The 22,526-nt window shown below is 33.5% G+C and overlaps 1 protein-coding gene across 4 annotated transcripts in view; it reads left to right on the forward strand.

The window, feature by feature from the left end:
* Positions 1-22,214, forward strand: part of inaE (inactivation no afterpotential E) — a 175,381-nt gene extending 153,167 nt beyond the window's left edge. For 2 of the 4 annotated variants that reach the window (XM_085956831.1, XM_085956830.1), the window contains exons 14-18: positions 1,965-2,187; positions 3,302-3,443; positions 5,306-5,410; positions 5,746-5,870; positions 9,595-10,718. In XM_085956831.1, the coding sequence (XP_085812957.1) occupies positions 1,965-2,187; positions 3,302-3,443; positions 5,306-5,410; positions 5,746-5,870; positions 9,595-9,784 (785 nt within the window). In that variant the 3' untranslated portion in view covers positions 9,785-10,718. Of the gene's footprint in view, positions 1-1,964; positions 2,188-3,301; positions 3,444-5,305; positions 5,411-5,745; positions 5,871-7,516; positions 7,541-9,594; positions 10,719-15,008; positions 16,314-20,121 lie in introns of those variants that run through there. The other 2 variants (XM_085956828.1, XM_085956829.1) reach the window with 2 other exon arrangements.
* The last annotated feature ends 312 nt before the right edge of the window (positions 22,215-22,526 follow it).

The raw sequence follows: 22,526 nt of genomic DNA on the forward strand, positions 1-22,526 counted from the left end.
GATCCTTTTGCAAGTTTGTATTGAGACCAGTTTTTTTTTAGTGGGTAGTAGTAATCCGCCACCCCAAAAACCAGACAAGTGTCCAATTAGTGAAAGCGACGGATTATAGCGCATACATACAAAATATGGTAAAAATTAAAACAGGTATTTCATAAAATTAGTTTTTAAGAAATTTGTACTAGCAAATTATGGTTTTATTTATAATCAAAATCAAATATTTACTAAATGATACATATTTATAAATTAAGTTTAAACAGTAAATCACTTGACACAACAAGTTGTTCAGTGAGGCAGATATTCTTGAATGGCTTAGGATTCCTGGCTTTCCCTATGACCAAAAGCTTCATTATTTTGTGTGGCCCGGTTGCATTGGAGCACGGCATAATTATTGTGATCCGGTCCTCGGGCACTTTCCTCCCTGGTGCATTACTTTCTTGTACATACGTTTCACGAAGGAGAAGTTTCCAAAGTAAACCCGTGTCATCTGCGTTGTATACTTGTACGCGGCGGACTACTGAATTTGACAATGGAATACTGGTGAATTATAGAGCTTGATTTTGTGTTTTCAACTAGTAAAAATAACGGCGGATTATGGTAGTTGTCGGATAATCGAGCGGCGGATTACTAAGATTGTACGGTACTATATTTAATGACGATTCCAGAACATTTTTTGTAAGTACCCATTATTGAATTGACAGTTATAGAGAAATTAATATTTTACGTGTTAGCAACATCGCATTATTTCTAAATAATGAAGACAACAAACAGCCTGTTTTGATATTTTGCTTAAGTCACTTTGATACCAGATGTAGGTCTCCCACAGGAGACCACCTCAAAGGGCGGACCGAACCATCATATTTCCCAAAATACCACAGCCTACGTCCACTCTTCGCGGTTATCGCAACCCTCGGCCGAGCGAAGCCCGCCTCAATCGGAAATTCAAATTCTCCAGCATCTCCCGCCAAAACAGACGAAGTCTGTCAAAAACGGCTGCTCGCGCCGCCACTAGTCAATCCGTCGGTAAAACAGGGAGGTTCCCGACCGACGGAAAAACATGACGCCACCTGACAGTTAGACGCGCGCGAAAATCTCTCTCTGACATCAAACGCCAAACCAACAGCATCGACCGCAAAATCTCTCTCGTACCAGACGTCGACCAGCCAGGATCTCTTCTCGCCTCTGCTCGCCTCGGACGCGAAGCCAAGCCAGCATCCCCTATTCTCCAGCCAAAAGGACCGCGTCGACGCCAAGCAAGATACCAAGCTAAAAGCATTCCGGACAGCCAGCCAAAAAGACTGCATCACCACGCCGCAAGCACTGACTCTCACCTCGGATGCCAAGCATCAATCAGCAGCCCAGCCGCGACACCACGTCTGCAGCCCGCCAAATCGCCATGACCAACCCACCGCCACGACAATAACCTGTAAATACGATAAAATATACCAGCCTTGACACTATACACCGTGCGTTTCTGTCTCCCACCCCCGCTTTGGCCTTAATGTTATCACGGCCTGCCATCTCCGCTTAAGAGCGCCCAGAAGGCCGGTGATAACTTATTTACAAACAGTTATTTGAGTTATTTTGTGATTGTTCATTTAAATATTCCAAATGGTTGATGGTTCATTGTATAAAAAAATCTTGTTTATTTTTGCGATACTAATATGAAGGGGTCTCATTACAGCCCTGTTAAATAAATCTCCAAACAAACACAAAACATTAAAAGCGAATCTGCAATTTGAATGACTTGCAACTAATATGATCATTAGCCATATTTTCTAAAGGTATTTTTCAACATCTCTGGTTCTTCCGCCCCTGAAATACCCTCAAAAAATTTGTTCACCAACTTGCTCAATACCTTCATTGCCGGAATATCGTTGGACCTACAATATTTGTAAACACACAGAGTGAATGAATAAAACAATAATATTTAAGAAATTTAATCATGATAATGTTTGTAATTCCAGGCATGGTGCAAGCGGCTGAATACATCCTCAAGAAGCTCCAACGGGAGGAACTGTTGGAGAAGGCGTTCGCAAGTGACCCTGAACGCGACACACCTCACTACCGACTCGTCTTAGTCGGCCACTCTTTGGGAGCGGGTACCGCGGCCATACTCGCTATTCTGTTGCGGCCTCATTATCCTGATATTACCTGCTATAGCTATAGTCCGCCAGGAGGTTTACTCAGGTGAGATTTAGACAGTTTCTCGTGCTTATATCATAGAGATAAACCAATTAAACTTTTTTGATGATATAGGTGAGCGGGGGGAAATTGACTTGATTTTAATCTTTTAGTTAGACTAATGCCTAATATTATAACGTCATATGAAGTCTGCACTCATGTTGGGGTCACCAATATAATGCATGACTTCATTTTCGTTTGTGGCTGTTAGGCCTTCCGCTCACGAGAATACGTAACTGAAACTAAAATTCCAGCATGTATCTCTAGCTAAACGTATTTTAATGGCGGCTCGCTGACGGCAAGACTGGAATCTCTCAGTTTCAAAACGTTTGTGACCGAAACCGAACAGACGCAACATGCTAGTTTCTCAGTTTCCAGTCACCCATAAAACAGTGGTAGGTACCAATATCAGAAGATTCAATGAAAAATCATATTTTCTTACCAAAATTGGTAGCACTGAACTGAACTGAACAAGCAATAACAAGTCAAGACGTCAAAAGTTAAAGACGGGCAAACCGATTTTTAATTTAAATATGTGGCAGATATTGAGAAATATTCCTGCCTGTATAATTACAGGCTGCCAGAATATTTCCGTAAAGATATCACAGAAAAAGCTTAGAATGAAGTAGGAAAGACAATGGCTTTTACAGTTTGAGGTTATGAGATTATTATTGTAAGTGAGTTTCAGTAGCGCCGTGTGCAAAGCGAAGCATCAGTCTTTGGCCAGCTTATGAGTTCCATCAGCAACCAGTTTGTCGGATTTTAGTTTCTCCGTGAGCGAATGGCCTTACTGATAATATGTAGCTTCATAGCTGTTTTATTTTCTTTTTAGAATGAGTGAGTGAGCTTTTGTTAGTTCATGTCAATTGAAGAGAATTTAGATTTATTAAAAAATCTTTTTTTTCACTGCTAGCTATACATATGGTTTATATAATTAATCTGTAAAGATAAATTTTTATTAAATGTGCAGAATGAGTTTATGTTTTACATTGTCATGATGGCCGAATGGCTTGCGCGTCGACTTATAATGTCGTTGGTCCCAGGTTCGAATCTTGGGTCTGGCAAATACACATATTATTATTAATAACAAAATCTTAATAACTTTTCATGGCAATTACAGTATGCCGGCGGTGCAGTACAGCAAAGAGTTTATAACGTCGGTGGTCCTCGGTAAAGATGTTGTGCCGAGAATAGGACTTCATCAACTGGAAGCTTTGCGGGCTGACCTCATCAATGCCATACAGAGGAGTGTGGATCCTAAGGTAAACTACATAAATTACTTATTATCACCAAGTATATTCTAATATGTATAATCCATCAGACGTTAAATTAACCTAATTCACATAAGTGGTGCCACCATCAAATGAAGGCAGACTCAAGAAACTTATGTGGCATCTGTCAAAACAGTCAAGTATAATACATACAGACTTCAAGCAAATATATTGTATCTTGTGTATTTGTATGCAAGATAAAATAAACGTGATTTACAATATTTTGTGTACGTACAGGTGCATTTAGACCAAACAAACAAGAACATAGAGTGAGAACTAAAGCATTCTGTTCCTGCTCGCCTGGTCTAAACGCCTAGTGAACAAAATCCACAAAACAAGTTTAAACTAAAAGAGCTAGATTCTATATAGAACACTGCGAGCGAATGCTCTGGCTCTCTTGCTGTGTTTTTGTTCGTTTGGTTATCAAATTTGTTTGTTCGCGAGTGCACGACTTAGTGGCGTTTTTGGCTGGTCAATTTTTATTCCCGTGCAACATGTAACAATATGCAAAAGTGATGTAATATTTAGTAATTATATAGATATGTTCGGCAGCGAGCAAAAAACACTTTGATGAAACTGCTCCACCAGCGAGGGCGACAGAACACGAAAGAATGTTCAACGCATCTGTGCTCTCGCTCTAGCATGCGTTTAGATCAAACGAACGAGAATTATTAGAGCATTCTAGCTAAATGCACCGAATCTCCGTAGAATCCAAAAGAATGCTCGCTCGCTCGACAAAAAGCGTTTAAGTCAAGAGAATTTTGCTGGAGTGGGGGAGGAACGAACATTCGCTCGCTTGGTCTAAATGGTGCTCTACACATAACTGTCACTTGCGTTTCAAACGTTTGCCGCTATTTAGTGGAGTTGCCACTCACTAAATAAATGATATCATCCACCTAACTTTAAGTGGCAGTTACTAAACATATGGCTCTGGGATTTAAATTAGATTCAGTGTTTGATTCTTTTATTTGAGACAAATTTACGGTATTTGAAACATCCTGAGTTTGATGTATCTTTCATGAATCTGTGTATCCATAATAAAATTCTCTCCAAGCTTGAGTTGGGTTGCACTGACTTCAAAAGAAGGAACTTCAAACTTTGGAGACGGACAATAATAATTAGAGCTATTTTAGATGATAAGACAATTTTGTATCATACCGGTTGATAGCTACCTCTTGGGATACTATGATCATTTTTGACAATAGTTATTATCTCCTCCCTTCATTGACTTCACGACACTCCCTCACATACAAAATCTCAATATTATAGTGAACATGTTAGCAGAATATTTCAAAGACAAAGTAAATTTAAAATAGTCATCTCTTATTGCTACGTTAGTAGTATTCATTGCTCAACTACATTTTATATGTATTTTACAATACAATATGCAGCTGCGTTAGCAAAATAGGACTACAATGTCGTAAAAACATGAGTTGAAAAATACGCAGTTTTGCAATAGGTTAGGTAGAGTTTTTCATCCACTCGTATGTATTTTTTGAAAGAACGAAATTTGTATGACTATAACCAGATGTCTATGAGCACGATCTCGTATATGAGGGCTCTTTATTTGTTCACATGCTGCGTCCACTATTAAGTCAATATGTAACTCTCATGTTAAGTCTCATCAGAAGCAGTTCCGCAAGACGGAGGTCACCTTGCACTCAATTATGACTTTGCACTTTTTACACTACTAATAATGCTCTTTATCTGACAACCTCGCATAAAATTAGATCAAATGATATTCACTTCTATTATGTAGTAATAAGAAAATAAATAGATAACATATTATTGGAACTTTATTTCTTGTAAAATATGGGTATACGCTAATATTCTTTTGACAAATAACATTTCAGTGGAAGACAATAATATGCAGTGCCGTTTGCTGCTGTAATCGTCAACCGAAATCGGCGGTTGCGCTTTCTGCTAGTGGCGCCACTGGATTGGCCAAGTACCAACAAGTAAGACAATCATTACCTTACCAGATTTTTACCAAACCTATGTTCATACTTCATTATTGTGTACACAATATTTGTTCGAAACTATAAGAGCCGTTTCACACGAGACACCTGTGTCCAGCCACCGGTGTGTCGAGATGCCGCATTTGCATATAAATGAACGCGGCACTCGTGTGTCTCTATCCGAACGCGCCCATTATTTATGTGTAAATGCAGCCGCTCCACACACCGGTGGCTGGACACAGGTGTCCTGTCGGCTCTAAGTGTATGATAGTGTTTAGAGTGTGGATTTATAATATATACAGTTTTTTTAAATTTAACTTTTCTTGTGTTTTCAGGCAAAAGATGTAGCGAGATCGGGTGTTATTCACCCTGAAAGCGGTGGAACCCTCACCCTTCACAGACCCCTGCTTCCTCCGGGAAGAATATTGCACCTAGTCAGACATCATCCAGGCCATACGCAGTAAGCATTATCCATTTAAAATACCTTGCTTTGTTATAATATGACATCGGTGTTTGCTTTTTGCTGTTGTAGGTACAACAACTAACCGCTGTCATCGGTTTAATGTTTTTGGTGAAAATGAACAATTTTTTTACAGCACTGAAAAATAATGTTAAAGCTCATTATTAAACCCATCTTGAATTTTAATGTTATTTTCGAATCAGTTTAAAATTGTGTAATCTGCCTAAAATATTACAACCGAAATTAACCAATGCCAGAATGACCTGATTGTTTATTAATAAAAAATTACTGTATAAACTGTTATTTGAATATTTTTAATTGTCTAACCACTGTTTGTTGTTTATGAATTGTACTAACAATTGTTATGTGTACATAAAATAGGTGGCTTCTGACAAAAATCAGTAATAATTTTATTTGGGATTTTGACTGGAGTTTTAAAACGTTCCAGATTTAAAATTTTCTTTATGAACCTACCTACCAATGTTATATACCTATCACTATTAAGCTGTCAAAACCTCTGATGTGACAATTTTTTCAAAATAGTTTTTTGTATTCACTGTTTATATTAGTTATGTAAAGCCCTCAATTTTCTGTATACCATCAAAATTAAAATGTAATCAATTGTAGAAAACTCCGATGTAACAGGTCATATTTTAAAACAACTGATATCTCTAACTTAGGTAATCAGAGCTTTTACAACAAAATCTTAATGATGGCTCACCCATCCCCTCCCCACTACCTGTTAATTAGATAAATTAAGTTATTCGAAGACTATGTTTATTTTCATGTTTTAAAGCAACTTGTCTCTCCTGTAAAATTTAAATTTTGTCACATCGGAGATTTTAACAGCTTAATGACGATATGTTAAAGGCTGACTGTCTCCTTTGAATGTATCATTTTTCATAACAAGCAACGGAGTGGTCTACAATGCCGCAGCTCAAGTGTTGCATGTACGCAAAAAGATTTGTTTTAGTGTTATTACGTTAACATGGATTGAGTGTGCTATTAACGTAGATACACTCATAGTGTCCTTAGTATATAAAGATTGTCTTGGGATGGGTGAGCTTCTTGTTTACTTTACAATTTCACAAATTTTGGAATGGGACTAGATACAGTTACTTACCCATATTTCTTGTAGACAAAGGGAGCGAAGTGATGTCAGATCCAATTTTGATTCCATGAGTAATTTTTGTGTTAAGAGAAGAGCAGTATACTACATTGAAATTTCGTTTTCGCATGAAGAAACAGCCAATAAAATATACGAATTAATCATTGTTACCTGAATTGAGTTATTAATTGAGAATTTAGATAATTGAGTATCTTTATGTTGAATTATTGTTACAAGCACTTGTTAGCACCAAAAAACTAAAAAGTAAACAAAGTTTACAATTCGGCACTGCCATATTTGACACTGCTAATAATCCATACCTATCCAACCACTCTATAAACACAGCTTTCTATAAAAAAGATCACTTGCTTTCTTATAACAATATTACCCGGAAATCATCACATCTTATCACATGATTCTGAATATTATTTGACCTTAAAATACAATCAGGTAACTGTAGTTATTTATTGTTGACGTTGGCATAATATAATAAATGTATTTTATGTATTCACGGCTTTTGTTGTTTTCCATTTTGCAGAAGACAGTATGAGTCAAGCTGGAGGTTTGTGTTTTCACATCAAATTGCATGCAAACTCTTAACAAACAAATTATTATTAATTATTAGCGGTAACGTTTATAGATTTTTGATTATTTTAAATACTGTACCTACTAGTATATAACCATGTTTATATTCTTTGGATTATCAATATATATCTTTTGTAGTATTATCGACTCTATGTTTCAAATCTGTCGCATTATCTATTCTGAAATGTCAAGTTGATAACGGCTCGTCTTAGCTAAGCGCGTTCGGCGCGCGCAACTCAAACGTATAAACTTATAACCAAATAAAGACTCTGTCCAGGAATATTTTCACACACGGTTATATGTTTGAGTTGCGCGCGCTGCTAAACGCTTCGCCGACTTCGCCCACGTAAGACGCCCGGTAATACTAAAGATGATCCAGTGATAACTCAATGAAGATTACAAAGAAACGAAACATAACTGTGGAAGCTTGACTTGTTTATTTGACGTTTAATGTTTTAACTTTTCAATCTTTATGTATCGTGTTTATTTTTAATGTCTATAAAGATACCTCGTCACCCCATTTCTAACTCATTGTATGGAAAAAATCACCTTTTTTAATTGACATCAATTGTCATAAATGTATATTGTTTTGGTTCTGTAGGTTCTGTCATATTTTATGAATAGGCTGTCTTTGCCAATTTGAGTTGAATCGATTCGATTAACTCAATATTAATATATAACACTACCGACTAGTTAAAACTGGGGTAATGACGTATGTTCTGGATCAAAATACACATAATTGAAAACATTTCATTGTGTTTATTTTTATTCAGACATATGATATGATAATTTTTGTATTCAGTCATGTAACCGTGTATTAATTCATAAAATTTAACAGCCATAACTCTCATTATTAAATTTTATGTTTCTTATATAATTTATTAGCTGATCTGTATTAGAATATTGCTCCAAAAGTTTTAGTTTTTATATTACTATATATTATCACGATAAATGTATAGGACTTATTCCATCCCATCTTTAGTAGGTGCCCTACCTAATAGTTTCTTTCATCTTGATATTGTCGTAATAATCTCCAATATCCATCGATGGACTAATAAACTAGATTACAGTAATACCTACGTTAACGAAAACTCAATATAAAAATCGGTAAAAACATAATAAGGTACATGTTAAAAAGATTAGCGCACGGGTAAAGCGACTTGCATCGAACTATGACAATGACACTTCTCAGGACACAAAAAATATTAAATTTAATTTATTAGAAATGATAAAAAGATTATAATAAATAAATACAGAGTCAATTTTACTTTCGTTATGTGAGGTATACTGTACTGGTGAAATATTATAGTGCAAGGATTTTATCAATTCTTCGTTGTTAGTTTTTTTCCAAATCCCAATAGAGGTTTCATTGATATAAAAATGCTAAATACAGTACTCTCTCAGTAATCCGCCACCCCAAAAACCAGACACGTGTCTAACTAGTAAAGCGTTGGATTATAGTGCATACATACAAAATAATATCCTAAAAACAGTTTTTTTTAGAAATTTGTACTAGCAAATTACGGTTTTATTTATAATCATAATCAAGTATTTACTAAATTATACATATTTATAAACTAAGTTTATTAACTAAATATTAAACAGTAAATCACTTGACACAACCAGTTTTTCAGTGATGCAGATATTCTTGAATGGATTCTTGGATTCCTGGCTTTCCCTATGACCAAAAGCTTAATTTTGGGTGTCCCAGTTGCATTGGAGCACTGCATAATTATTGTGATGCAGTTCTTGGGCACTTTCGTCCCTGGTACATTACTTTCTAAGCGATGAACGTACGTTTTACGAAGAAGTTTCCAAAATAAACCCGTCTCATCTGCGTTGTATACTTCTACGCGGTGGACTACTGAATTTGACAATCCAATACCGAAAAATTATAAAGCTTGATTTTTTGCTTTCAACTAGTAAAAATAAGGGCGGATTACTGAGAGTGTACTGTATTTGAATTCCGCTTCAAGTACTTAACTGTTTCACACATGGCACCTTTTTAAATTTTTTAATATCGAATTCCAGAAAAGTGGTGAAAAAGAGAGAGCCCGTGTACCAAGCAGTGTGGGCTGAAAACACCGATTTCGACGAGGTTCTCATCTCGCCGGGGATGATCCAAGACCACATGCCCGACAAGGTGCTCGAGGCCCTCAACAAGGTAACCAAACCGGACGGGAAGGAGGCAACCCAGCGGCATAGTAACCTTATTGTTTGATTTTTATTTTCGTAGGGACTTCCCCTCTCTTATTAAGAATTTGAATTATAATATTAGACTGGTAATGTATTGGTTCGTATGAATATCTGAGCTTAGGTTAGCAGTCGAATGAATATCTGGTGATATCACGCAAAAAACTGATGACACATGATGTTTGTCTAAGACAAAAAGTCTTGACAAAGTAGTCACCGTATTAATTAATAATTACTGATATACGTACGCATCTCTGCATTGTTTATTGACAGCTATGTTGTTGGTGTGATGATTTAGCTAAATATATTGATACTAACATGCCAAACTTTTAGAATATACCTATTAATCATAGATAGTGTAACTTTAAAAAATGGACATAGGTACGAACCAAAGTTGTCTGTTGGCCTGAACTTTTAACTAGAATCACAATTATCCAAAAACTATAAAAGAAGCTGCCAAACGCATTGCTTGATACTAAATTATGTTTAAGAATACCATTGATATTTGAATTATTCAAGATTGTGAAAAATTTAATTAAAGTTGTCAAAAACATCTATAAAATAATTTTCCGTAATGACAATACTTCGCCCTCACATATGACAACTTGTATTTGCCGTTGTATTGTAACTGAACTAATAGTTCAATATCGCGTACGAACCACGTATGTAAACAAAACCATACCGCAGAATAAACAAATGTATTGCACTGTTACGCTGACAATACTTGTGACAAAATTATAATATATACCTAATCTTACCCCACGATGGCCGAGCGGCTTACGTGTAGGGTTATAATGTCGTGGGTTCCAGGTTCGTATCCTGGGTCTGGCAAATACACATATTGTTTTAATTTGTGTTTTGAGTCAAAGTATGGACCTAATAGGTTGAGCAAGTGGCTAACATCCATTTCTCGTAAAAAACAAAAATCTAATGATATAAAACCTTATTTTGATTCTATTAGGAAAAAAATTAAAAAGAAATCTAATTATTAGAATCAGTGTTTATTTGGTAGTATGTTTAATTGATAACCCGACTCCGACTAATATAAGTTGTCCATTGGCCAGTTTTGGAAGTAACATTCACTGCTAAGGAAGTTGTGTAATATTGGCATTTGTAGTATTTTTCCCCAAATTGCTGAAGATTTTTATAAATCTTCCGTAAATATCCGAAAAAGAATATTTTTAGACAGCGGGGATCAGTAGTTTCATCGTCATACAACAAAATAGTGACAATAAATTAATACCTATTTAAAATAAATCAAGAATGATAGTGCTTTATCCAAAATTACTTTTTTTTAAACATTACTTCTAGTTTCATATTTTATCATTATTAAATTTTGCTCATGGTTGTTCTAGTGTTTAGGATGATATTATTGTTAATTTCGAATTTTAAAGTATTGCTTACTTACTTCAAAATGTTCTTCCAGGATTTCCAAGATTTTCTGGAAAATGTAGAGAATTTTATTCCAGAAAGTGGTGGAAATCTAAAAATAAATAACACAACTGTAAAAAACAGTTTAGTCATTTTATTTATTATTGATTATTTAAATTTTTTCCTTCTAAACAAAATAATGCTGCTTGCTTTTTTAATTATTGATTTTGCCCTATAAAGCTATGAAGCTTTTTATATTAAGGAAAATATTCCAGAATATAAAAGACATTACTGTATTCTGTGCTACATATTATATTCTGTTGATAATCCAAGAAATTAATAATTACATACTTAATTAAAACTTATTTTAATAATTCATATTGACTTATTGTTTTATAAATTAATAAAATCATTCATTATACCATTCCATTGACAATAAACACATTATTTATGGACATTCTTGCAACAGATTTAAAAAAAAATACTTCTTTACATAACTCGACAATAATATTTTTAATCGAATTTATGTTTTAACAATTTTTTTTATTTTAATGGGTAATTAAAAAGTCTAGTGCTACGAGACTGATTTATTTATTTTTAAGCCAAATTAATTATGTTTTGTAGATAATTTGTTGAATTATTTTTAGTATTTGGATGTAATTAGCTATGAGTTTTTATAAATGCTTGTTTTATTTTTAATTTGTAGCTTAGCTAATTTGATTGCCTCGCAATATATTCATTCGGCAAGTATTTTTGCAGATATTATTTTGTTTTGTTTGTGTTAAAATATTATGTACTTATGTATTTTACATTAGCTAATAAATAATTCTAATAGTTTCTACCGAAAGCAATATTATTGTATTTTCGAATAAAGGCTATGTATTAATTCTCTTATTCTATAAAAAAAATAATTCATTGAATCACATGCATAGTTATTTGCCACAAGTTTATGGTTTCTTTGAATCAGATTTACGATTTTACCTATGGGTTTCAAGATCCTGGTCTTATGAATATGTAAGGTCATTTTTTAATAAATAAAAATACACCTGTAAGTGGAAGTTTTTGTGGTTTTTAACTAATTGAAAATCAAATTGTTTTATTTGTTACTTTATTCTAAACCATAGTTTCTTAACCGAAGATTTTAGGGTGGGCTGCAAAAATTTTCTGCAATTCAAAAATAGTTACCTAGAAACCCAACATTTGAAGTGGGGTTGTATTATATTTGTGGTCCGCGGATGTAAAAAGGTTAAGAAACACTGTTCTAAACTATTGCTTGCGGTATTTCTTTTTTATATTACGCACTTACCATAATATATTTATTTCTTTATGTAGTTAGTAATAATAATATGCATTTAATAGAAAATTTGTTTTACAACTTTTAACTATATCTGCTGCTTATTTTTACATTTATTTATATGTTTGCATTTAAGTTCCATTCATTTCCATGTTATATGGAAAATTTTTCAAAATTTCTTAATAATTTGTTAAAACAGTTTATAGTACTGCTTAGTAACGCCTCGCAACTAAAATTTAGAAATTAAAGCATATTGGTATATTGTAACTTCTTCATTTTGACATAATGACGTTATGACAAGGCTTATTGTTAATTATATATGAATATACCAGTATGTTTTGTTTAATAAATTTTAATTTTGGGTCGCGACATTTAGTCTTGGTGTCCAGGAATTTTCGTCAATAGCAAAGTATTCGGCAATCATTGGCTTCAGCAGGAGAGCGGAGCATGAAATAATTCTGTATTTTAACACAATGATGTTTCTGATAAAATCGACAGTCAGTTGGTGGCTGAAAATTCCTCTGTTTCCGAAATCACCCAGATGCCACGACCAAGAGTCGTTTCCCACTCTCCACCGGTGTCCAGACACAGGTGTCTCGAGAGGCTGTATATTCACATAAATGGGGCGCGTTTAAACATAGGTTCGTTTATATGTATATGAAGTATCCAGACATCAGTGTCTCGTGTGAAACGGCTCTAATTGTACGAGCTCTACCAAACTATTGCTAGAAGTACCATACTACTTTATTGCAGTGAATATTATTTTATTAATACTATAGGAAGTACATACCATGAAACAACAAAGCACTGCAGGCTGAAGAGAAATATTATTGATCTTTGAAAAATTTAAATGACTACTGATATTATACTAATTCATTAATTATACGATTTAAAAGAAGTAAATTGCTTTTATCATATTATATACTGCATTTACACTACATTAATTTAAACGCTGTACCAATGACTTGCTTGTTTATAATGTATTATTTATCATTTAACGTAGTGAATAATATGTTTTTTTTTATTATTAAAATGATTTTATTAATTTTGTTTTTCTATTAATCCACACACATTTTATGTTCCACCTTGACAGATTATAATTATATCTCTCCCACAATTATTATAAATTAGCTTACACATTACTAAATCAAGGGTCGGGGAACTTTTTTGATAATTACCCCAAACATATATTTATTAACAATATTATTATCCTCTCGAGTTGAAAGTGAGAATTCGGAATACTTACAAGATCGTTTAAATTAGTTTATTCAATTCATTTTTTTTATAGTCAAACTTGAAAAGTACAATATAAAATAAAACACAAAATTAATAAAAACCTTTTTAAGGAACAAAATATAATTTCATTGAAAACATTTTCACTTCAGGTTTTGGGTTCATGAGACTGGAAAATCCTTTGGAGTCCCTGTCCAAATTTTGTCATTTTGTAGACCTTTCCAAATTTAAACGTATTCCCAAACCCACTTGATTGCAAATTATCAAAGTGTTTCGGTACTGTTCGGTTATCAGGAATACAGCGGAAAACACATTTTGAAAATAGCTGATAAACTGGATTATTTGTTAGGTTAACCTAACCAAACCTAACCTTACCTAAAACCTAACCTAACCTAACCTAACCTAAACTAACCCAAACTAACAAATAATCCAGTATATCGGGTATTTTCAAAATGTGTTTGCCCCTGTATTCCTGATAACCGAACAGTACCAGTGTTTCCTTAATTATATTTGTGAACCCATAATTGAAGGACTCATCTCGGTATATTCTATTCTTATTTGGTGCCACTTGAGAAATGGTCTCCACAAATTAGATTCACTTTGCTTATTTGCAATTTTTAAATTTTTTGAGCCTTATTACACCCACAGATATTAATTTTTACCTTAATTGGGGTAATTTACCTTGGTTCTCCGACCCCTTCACTAAACTATGCTTATTATGCAAAATTATTTTTTTTTACGTCAAAATTAACTTAAAAATTGTGATAATTTGAATCCTTATAAGTGACCGCTGAACAATAAAACTTTATTTTTTTTTAAATATGTACCTATCTACTACAGTTAACAGCTAACTATCTACCTATGTGTAAGTATTATGCAGAACCGAACTACTAATTTCCATATATCAATACATTCATTCATTTTTACATATATGTCATAAAATATTATTAATGTCAGTAAATTTAAAAAAATCAAGCTGGTATAAATTCCAACATTTCATAAAAAACATCATATTTAAGCATTATGAAATGTTGTACCTTGTATCCTTTTGATTTATATTAAATACCATACATTAATTCATATCAATTTATGTATAAAACCATTATTAAAATGCTTTTAAAAAAAGCACATTCTTCATACATAATAATGAATAAATGTACATTGTGAAAATAATCTGAAAATTTCTATATTTTATTTTTAAATTATACGAATCCCACCCGCGTTACCCATTTCATCTCATCGTCCCATATGTCAATCACCAAACAGCCATTTGCTTTTCATTCGTCATTACTTTTTTTTTGTATAAAATTTTTTGACAGTTGGCAACATTGTCTCTTTATCTGTCTCTTGTTAGGTTTTAAGTCACAAAGACATCCCCACCCAATGTGCGGAGATTTGCAACGGGAAACAAAACGACGTAAGCGACAGTGGCACAGAGTACCAGGAAACCGTCCCAAACGATACCAGGTACAAGGGCCAGAGTCTGCTGCACATGAACAATGATGCGTGTGTTTGTTTGAGATGCGTTTGTTTTCCATCTATTTATTTATTACTAAAAATTGACACATAAATTTGAACAATCATATTATTCTCTATTATAGAATTATCTCAAGCGTCCTTCATTCTTTGCAAGTCTTCATAACTCTAATTGTAACTATATTCAAATGTGTAAAACGTGTCTGATGTCAAAAGTGTGTAACTACAAAAACTTAGTTTTGGGATATGTCATAAAAAATAATGTAACATATAACCAGCAATAAATTGTACCATATAATAATTAATTCGTAAATCTAATCAATATAATATATTATAAAAATGTTACAATTTGTAGCTGGTTCATGAGAAATCATTGTTTTTTTAGACATTTCAAGGCTCTGTTTTGGTGGATACACTGTTTTGATAATATTACTTCAAGATGTAATATTAAATCATTGGTGTAAGTAATGATTACAAAAATGTTAGTTATTACAAATTCTAAACATGTTTTATGATTGAAATATTTAATGTTACATGTATTTTACAAGTTTATTTGTTATTGTTGCATAGAAGCATTTTAAAATTAATGTAATTTTTTTAGGTAAGTTTTCAATATCTTTTTTTTATTATTTGATTCATGAATTCAATTATTTTTAGACGAAAAGAACATCATCATAAAACACTTTCAGCAAGTTCATTTCTTCTTTTTAAAAGGTTTCTGGTATGGTAGCCACTGTTATTGTCCTATACGCCAAGTAAAAAACTACCTACTTTCAGGTATCTAATAATTCACAAATCGTAGAATAGAAATAGATTAAAAATAATAATTTTGTCAACATGGCATTATCATAAAATAGTTTTGATTTTTTTTTGGTTTCTTTAAAACCAAACAAGTCTCATTTTTTATTATGATGTTCTTTAAATCATTTTTAAACTACTTCATAATATTGCGTGTATTAGTGTTTTTGATAAGAATTGATTGTACATTATTGCAAATGAAGGATGCTTGCCTAAATATCTGTGTCTTTTCAGCAATTTTGAAATATTACTAAACGCTTCTGATTATTATTGATAATTATTACAGCAGTATTTTCTAATAATAATTAGGTACCAGTTTTTTTTGTAATCTGGCGACACTGACACTTAAATTGTTTTGATTCCCATGCTTCAAATACAACCATAGAGTAAAAAAGCAAACTACAAAATATCATAAAGAAGTACTTACTTTATTTTGCATTCACGTCTCCCCTATAGTTCATCTATTATGTTAGAAAGTATTTTTTGTTTAGAGGTTGATATTGCATCAAAAATACATAAAAAATAACACACAATTTTTATGCTTAATTTTTCACAATATTCTATGAAAAGAAATCATTTCACACAAATTAATTACAGCGCTGGAGTTGTACAAGATATTTATGTATTTTTATTTTGATATGACAACTGATGACTCGACTCTTAGAAATCACAACTAATGGGTACATATTAATTTATTTTCTTCTTACTAAGGTCAAATAATTTCAATTAGTTGATAGAACGGCATAATACTGTAAAAATTTCACAATTCAAACACAAATAATTCTAAATTTGCTGTGATTCGAATTTTTGCAACCTAAAAATTTTTTTTTTTTATAAAACTACCTTTAATTCGAAATGAGATTCATAATATTATAGTCCTAGAGCAGGGATGGCGAACCTATGACCCGCGGGTCAGACACTGACCCACGCAAGCTTTTTAAATGACCCACACGTTGATTTTTATAAACTTATTTGTTATATCATAAAAGAGAGAACAGACGATCAAAAATATTAAAAACATAAAGTATATAATATTATTATATTATCTAATGTCGAATTTATAAAAAAATATTTCCATGTGGACATTGGCTAGCTAATCATCACTGCACCTGTATATGAGGTACATGGTCGTTAAACATTGTGTTTCGTCCTTTTGTCGCGAAGCGTGTATGACTTATGACAGTTCGTCATAAACTTGACGCGCATACATATTCGTTGCATCGTAGAATGGGGAGATGTACCAGAGCTGAACTAAATGGCAGCCTTGTCGTACGCGTCGAGAAATGTTTAATAATTCAACATTATTATTATTTTTTATCATTAAAGTTTCTCATCTACATATTATGTATGTATATCAAGTACGTTAATAAGAAATTTCTTCTTAAAGTATTGTGTTATAAATTCATATAAATATTTTTAGTTGTAGCCCTGTATTGTGTCGGCGGTTAAAAAAATAAAAACAAACGATACGAGTTCCAGACCATATCAAACAAAATGGTTTGATAAATATGGTCTCATTGAAAAGAATAAAACGACTGTGTGTGTAATTTGCCATGTAAACAATGTTTTCAAAATTCGGGACCGGATTCGTCATATTAAAAAATGAACATTCTTAAATGAATCAATTGGTATCCAAGTGGATATAGTAAGCAAGTTTAGTAAAGTGACTTTAATGATAAATTTGCGTTTATTTATTTTATTCGACACAAGTATTTTAAACAATCGGTAAATGAGGTTTGGTACTTAAATAATACATTATTCTTATATCGACAAATACTATTATTATTTCTTTATGTTTTTTAGTATTCGGAGGGGTACAAATAAATTTTCTCTAATAAAAAAAGTCGCCTTATGGATATATTTGAAATATGTGACTTAAGCCTCAATTGAGGAGCAAACATTCAAAAAGTGATTTGTCACACATTTTGAAAAATGCCGTTTATTGTCAATTCTGATAGTCCATATTTAAATCTATGAAAGGAAACCAGAATCAGTGTTCAAAGAACCTTTTATCCTATAAAAAAATATAATGCCTTGATTTTCATTCAAATAGTGTTTTGCCCACAAGTTTCATGCAAATCGTGTTTTGTCCAAATTTCAAATCAAAAAATGAACCACTTCCGCGAATTTTGGATTATACAAAATACCAGGTTTAAAATTCTTTCCTTAAACAGTTTTATAATAAAAAAACCATTAGTACAATATGTTTTTCTTGATTATCTCAGCTCAACATCTGTGTGACAAATCACGTTTTGAATGTTTGCTCCTCAATTACATTGAGCTTCTTTACGAGCTGTTAATTGGCGAATTTACAATCTGCCTGTAAAGTCGCCCAGTGTAATCATCGAATAAGCTAATAAGCAGGTTGTAAACACTCTACCGAGAAAAGTTGAAAGCTGGTCAACTTTCCACGCTACACGCCGGCGTGTGGGCCTACTGCGTCTGTGCAGTAGAGCGCAGTACCAACCTCCCGGTAAAAAAACGAACTACGTTCTGTCAAAATAGTCACTGGCTTGTGGCTTCTCAGCGAATGGAAAGTTTTGTGTGTAATCATCAAATCGCAGTAGCTGATTCGCCCGCTTTTAAATTTGCCAATAAACAGCTCGTAAAGAAGCTCAATGTAATTGAGGCTATAGTGACCCACGAGCTAGTAGTAAAAAAAATAATGAACAAAATTTGACCCACAAAAAGGTTTGCCATCCCTGTCCTAGAGGAAACTAATAATTTCAACAAATCCCAGATGTCAGATTTTAAATATCTTTTTTTTCACTCAAGATAAGCATATCGAGGGTTAAGAAACGACGAAGTGACAAAATAACAACTCCTCTGAGAGTGAAAAGCTTGCCTGCACACTATGTGTTTGATATTTGATATTACAAAATAAATCAGTGTTTTTGTCACCTATAGTCACCTATAGTGAACGTATGTATGTAGTATGAGGATTACTTACACGCATCTGACAGGTGGCTGGCTGCAAAAAAATTATGCATTTACGAGTTATCATTAATTGAATAGTTCACATAGTTGATACGAAATATTGTTTCAAATGTTTTTAGAAGCCAATTATTTTTTGAAGAATTTTCAGTTTTTGTCGATAGATGCCGATACTACCAATATATTCAATAATGCAAAAACATATTTTGAACAAAATGTCACTTACGAAGTCTCGTTTCTTTACCCCTTGATAAGCAATTTATTTGAAAAATATAAAAATAAAATACTTAAAAGAAAAAAGTCTGCAGTTAGAAACATTTTGTAATTCGTAATTCGATTTTTTCCTGAAATTTAGAATTAAAAAGGTTTCATTCTATTGAGAGAATATTTAACTACCACAGGTATGTAAACTTTGATGATTTGTAAAGGGTTCACTAATATTGGAGGTAGAGATTGTGTGAATTGTACCGGAAGAAGAAGAAATTACATATTGAAAACGTAAAAGAAGTATGTAGGTACTATAATATAATTCAAATGAATAAAGGGCTCAATTTTACAGTAGGTACATACTGAAAATTTAATTTGTAATTAGGATGCTACATTATTTCTAAGTCATTCCGTATTTTTTGTAGAAAATTTATTTAACATGACTTATTGATTTTTTATTTGTACAAATAGTTTGTTCATTTATTTAACGCACTGGATATATTTAAATAACTTGCACAGTAGGGTTGTACATTATTATGCATGATACTAGTTCTGTCTGTAGATATTACGCGGTGTTAATTTATCGATTATCATTATTTGAAATTATGATATACTTCTGATATTCTGTATGTTAGTATTCCTGTATTAACAATTACCATTTTATAGTCTTTTATTCTATATATTTTTTTGAATTAATGTGTTTCAAAATTCAGTGAGTCGGTAAGTAAAAACTGTTATAATATGTACCAAGTATTTTTAATTAACATCAATTGTTGGTAATTTTTTTACGCAGTCATAACTACATGTAATTTTAGCAACAACTACCTATATATATTGTCAAATTGAATACCTACATACTTGATATTTCTTTAATACCTTCATTAAAACGCATGTCAAAAATAGTGGTTAACCTAATAGACAACCATAAATTCTATCAATAATTATCAATGTAGCCTGATATAATATTATACAACTCCACTTATCCAAGATTCAATAGTTATATAATATTATAATCACTATCAGTTTTAAATGTTTTTATTTAACTGTCACAGGTTGTAACGCAGACGGGCCCTCGAAAACCTCAGCGGACATCAATCAGCCATTGCCACCTGATGGCTGAGCCCCTCAACCTTCAAGGACTCACTCCTCCGCACCGTCTCTGCTTGGAGACATCTTTCACGAGCCTTCAGAGTCCCACTGTAAATGTCATCAACAACGACAGCTCGAAGGCCAGCTCCGCGACGGGCAGCGTTTATAATACGTCTTCGACGGCGACTAGAGCCACAGCTAGACTTCATTCGCCAAGCAGACTCGACTCTATCATCAGTTATGACTTCGCTTCCTTATTGGACGAGCAGTTGAATATCGCCGGCGGAAGCAGGACGCTGACTCCGAGTGCCGCCAGCGATCGACTCTTGAATCAGCCGTTAGGAGTGTATAACTTTTCCAATCCCTCGAATGGAGTGTGCTATAGAGCTAAGAAAACAGTAGGTTTTGAAACCAATAGACATGCTATGCGGATAGAACCGTTCATGAGGTACAGCGGTGAACCTAAGGTGACTTACATACCTGAGAAAGATTCGTGTAAAGTTGACTTAATTCACGATGATTGGTTTGGATTAGCACCTTTGGCGAGTCCTGAAAGTTTATCAGAGCTGTCGAGTATCAGTTCTAGAACTAGTCTTTGTCACGTTAATGAAAAATGTGGCACTAATATTGTTACTGTGGCATCAATAACGATGGACGCCGCAATGCAGTCGCCGAAATGTAGCATAGAAGCTTTACCGACTACGGATTATGCGATGTCGACACCGAAAGTATTAAGAAGAACGCCAAAAATACCAGGAAATTTGTCAACTTGCGCCGATGATATAAAAAATGTTGTAAAGTATCAGAAGATGAATCAGAATTTTAGGTTTTTGGGCAGGCGACAGGGTCCCGGTTCCTTGAGCGGATCCAGTAGGGAGTCAAGTTTCGAATCGGCTACCAGCGCTGAATCCGCTCATCTCAATACAGTAAGAACGGCACTTCCCATTATAAGAAGCCCCCTCAAATATGTCCCCAGTCTCGATAGGTCGGATAGCCCGTTAAAATCCCGCAAACCGGACTGCTGCGGACAGTCTGACGAGTTTTGTTTGAACGTAAAGGAAGGATTTTATTCCGCCGAAAATATAATCGAAAATAAAACTAGCGAACCGTGTTTTGTGACTAAAAGTGATTCTAATATATTAGAAGGGTCGTCTGTACCGCGAGGTACGAGACTTTGCGACAAGAGCATTAAAGACTTACCTCAGAAGTATGAAAACGGCAGAGCGAAAATTGTCAATAAAACAATAAACATTCCGGATAATAATAGTGAATCGACGTCTAGTGAAATTTTTTTAAGTACCAAATCCTCGATGCAGTCATATGAATCGTTTGATGTCAATTTAAAACGCAGTCCGGTCAACCGTAAAGGTTTACTGATGAAAGAACGGAATATCTACGGGTCCAGTCTCTCATCAGAAGGCAGTCCTATACATTGCGTTAAAAAATCCAACGAAGGAACCAGACTGCTCGAAGATTCGGAGACGGAGAAGGTGGAAATCGACGATATCCAAATCGGTGAGAGAAAAAAATGTGTAACGCAAAAGAAACGCTGCAAGTCGATGTGTCACGATCGAAACGCCTTCACTCATAAAAACGAATCCTTGCCGCTTTTGAGTAATATCGGTGTCTCTATGACTCACTCTCCGCCCTCTAGTTACGTCAAAAGAAAGAAGTACGTCTATCCCATCAGTTCCGTCTTGAGTAAGGGTGAGAGTAGTGTATAACCCTATCTGGATTTATAAATTGATATTCAGGGTTCTAAAGTCCAAAGACAAAAAACACAGTTTTAAAGTAGTCGTAAAAACATAATGTTGCCCCCTCCTAGTAAACATTAGCACTGATGAAATAACATTATTTTTAAATGTATGCAACTCACGATTTTTATAATTTACTTTCAATACCATATTTCTTATGTATTCTACTTCTTCTCTTCTTGGTGCCATCTTCTATTGAAGACTGTATCTGATCACTCGTATATTGGGCCACATACTGAGGTTATGTAGTCAACCGTAGAAAACCGTCATCATGTCACATCGCGAAAGTCTTCGATTTTCTCATGGTCAATTTTTAACTCCTAAAAACTGTGCTATTACCCTTTTGACACTAGAACCTTTCAATACCATTACATAATGATTAACTACTGCATTTTTACTATCTATCTATGTCCTTCATTATGATTTTAACTATTTATTTTACTATGTCATAAATCTTATAAAATTAATATTTTATACTACAGTAAAACCTCGATTATCCGGTCTGATTGGGGATGAAGGTAGTCTAAACTTTTACTGCGATGGAACACTTTGCAATACTTGAAATTTTAACGAAAACCAGTACATAATCAGTAAATTTAAAAAAAATATATAAA

Source organism: Rhyacophila brunnea, unplaced genomic scaffold, assembly GCF_057557595.1.
Source record: "Rhyacophila brunnea isolate RB1 unplaced genomic scaffold, BYU_Rbru_1.0 scaffold_6, whole genome shotgun sequence".
In the NCBI taxonomy this organism is placed as follows: Eukaryota; Metazoa; Arthropoda; class Insecta; order Trichoptera; family Rhyacophilidae; genus Rhyacophila; species Rhyacophila brunnea.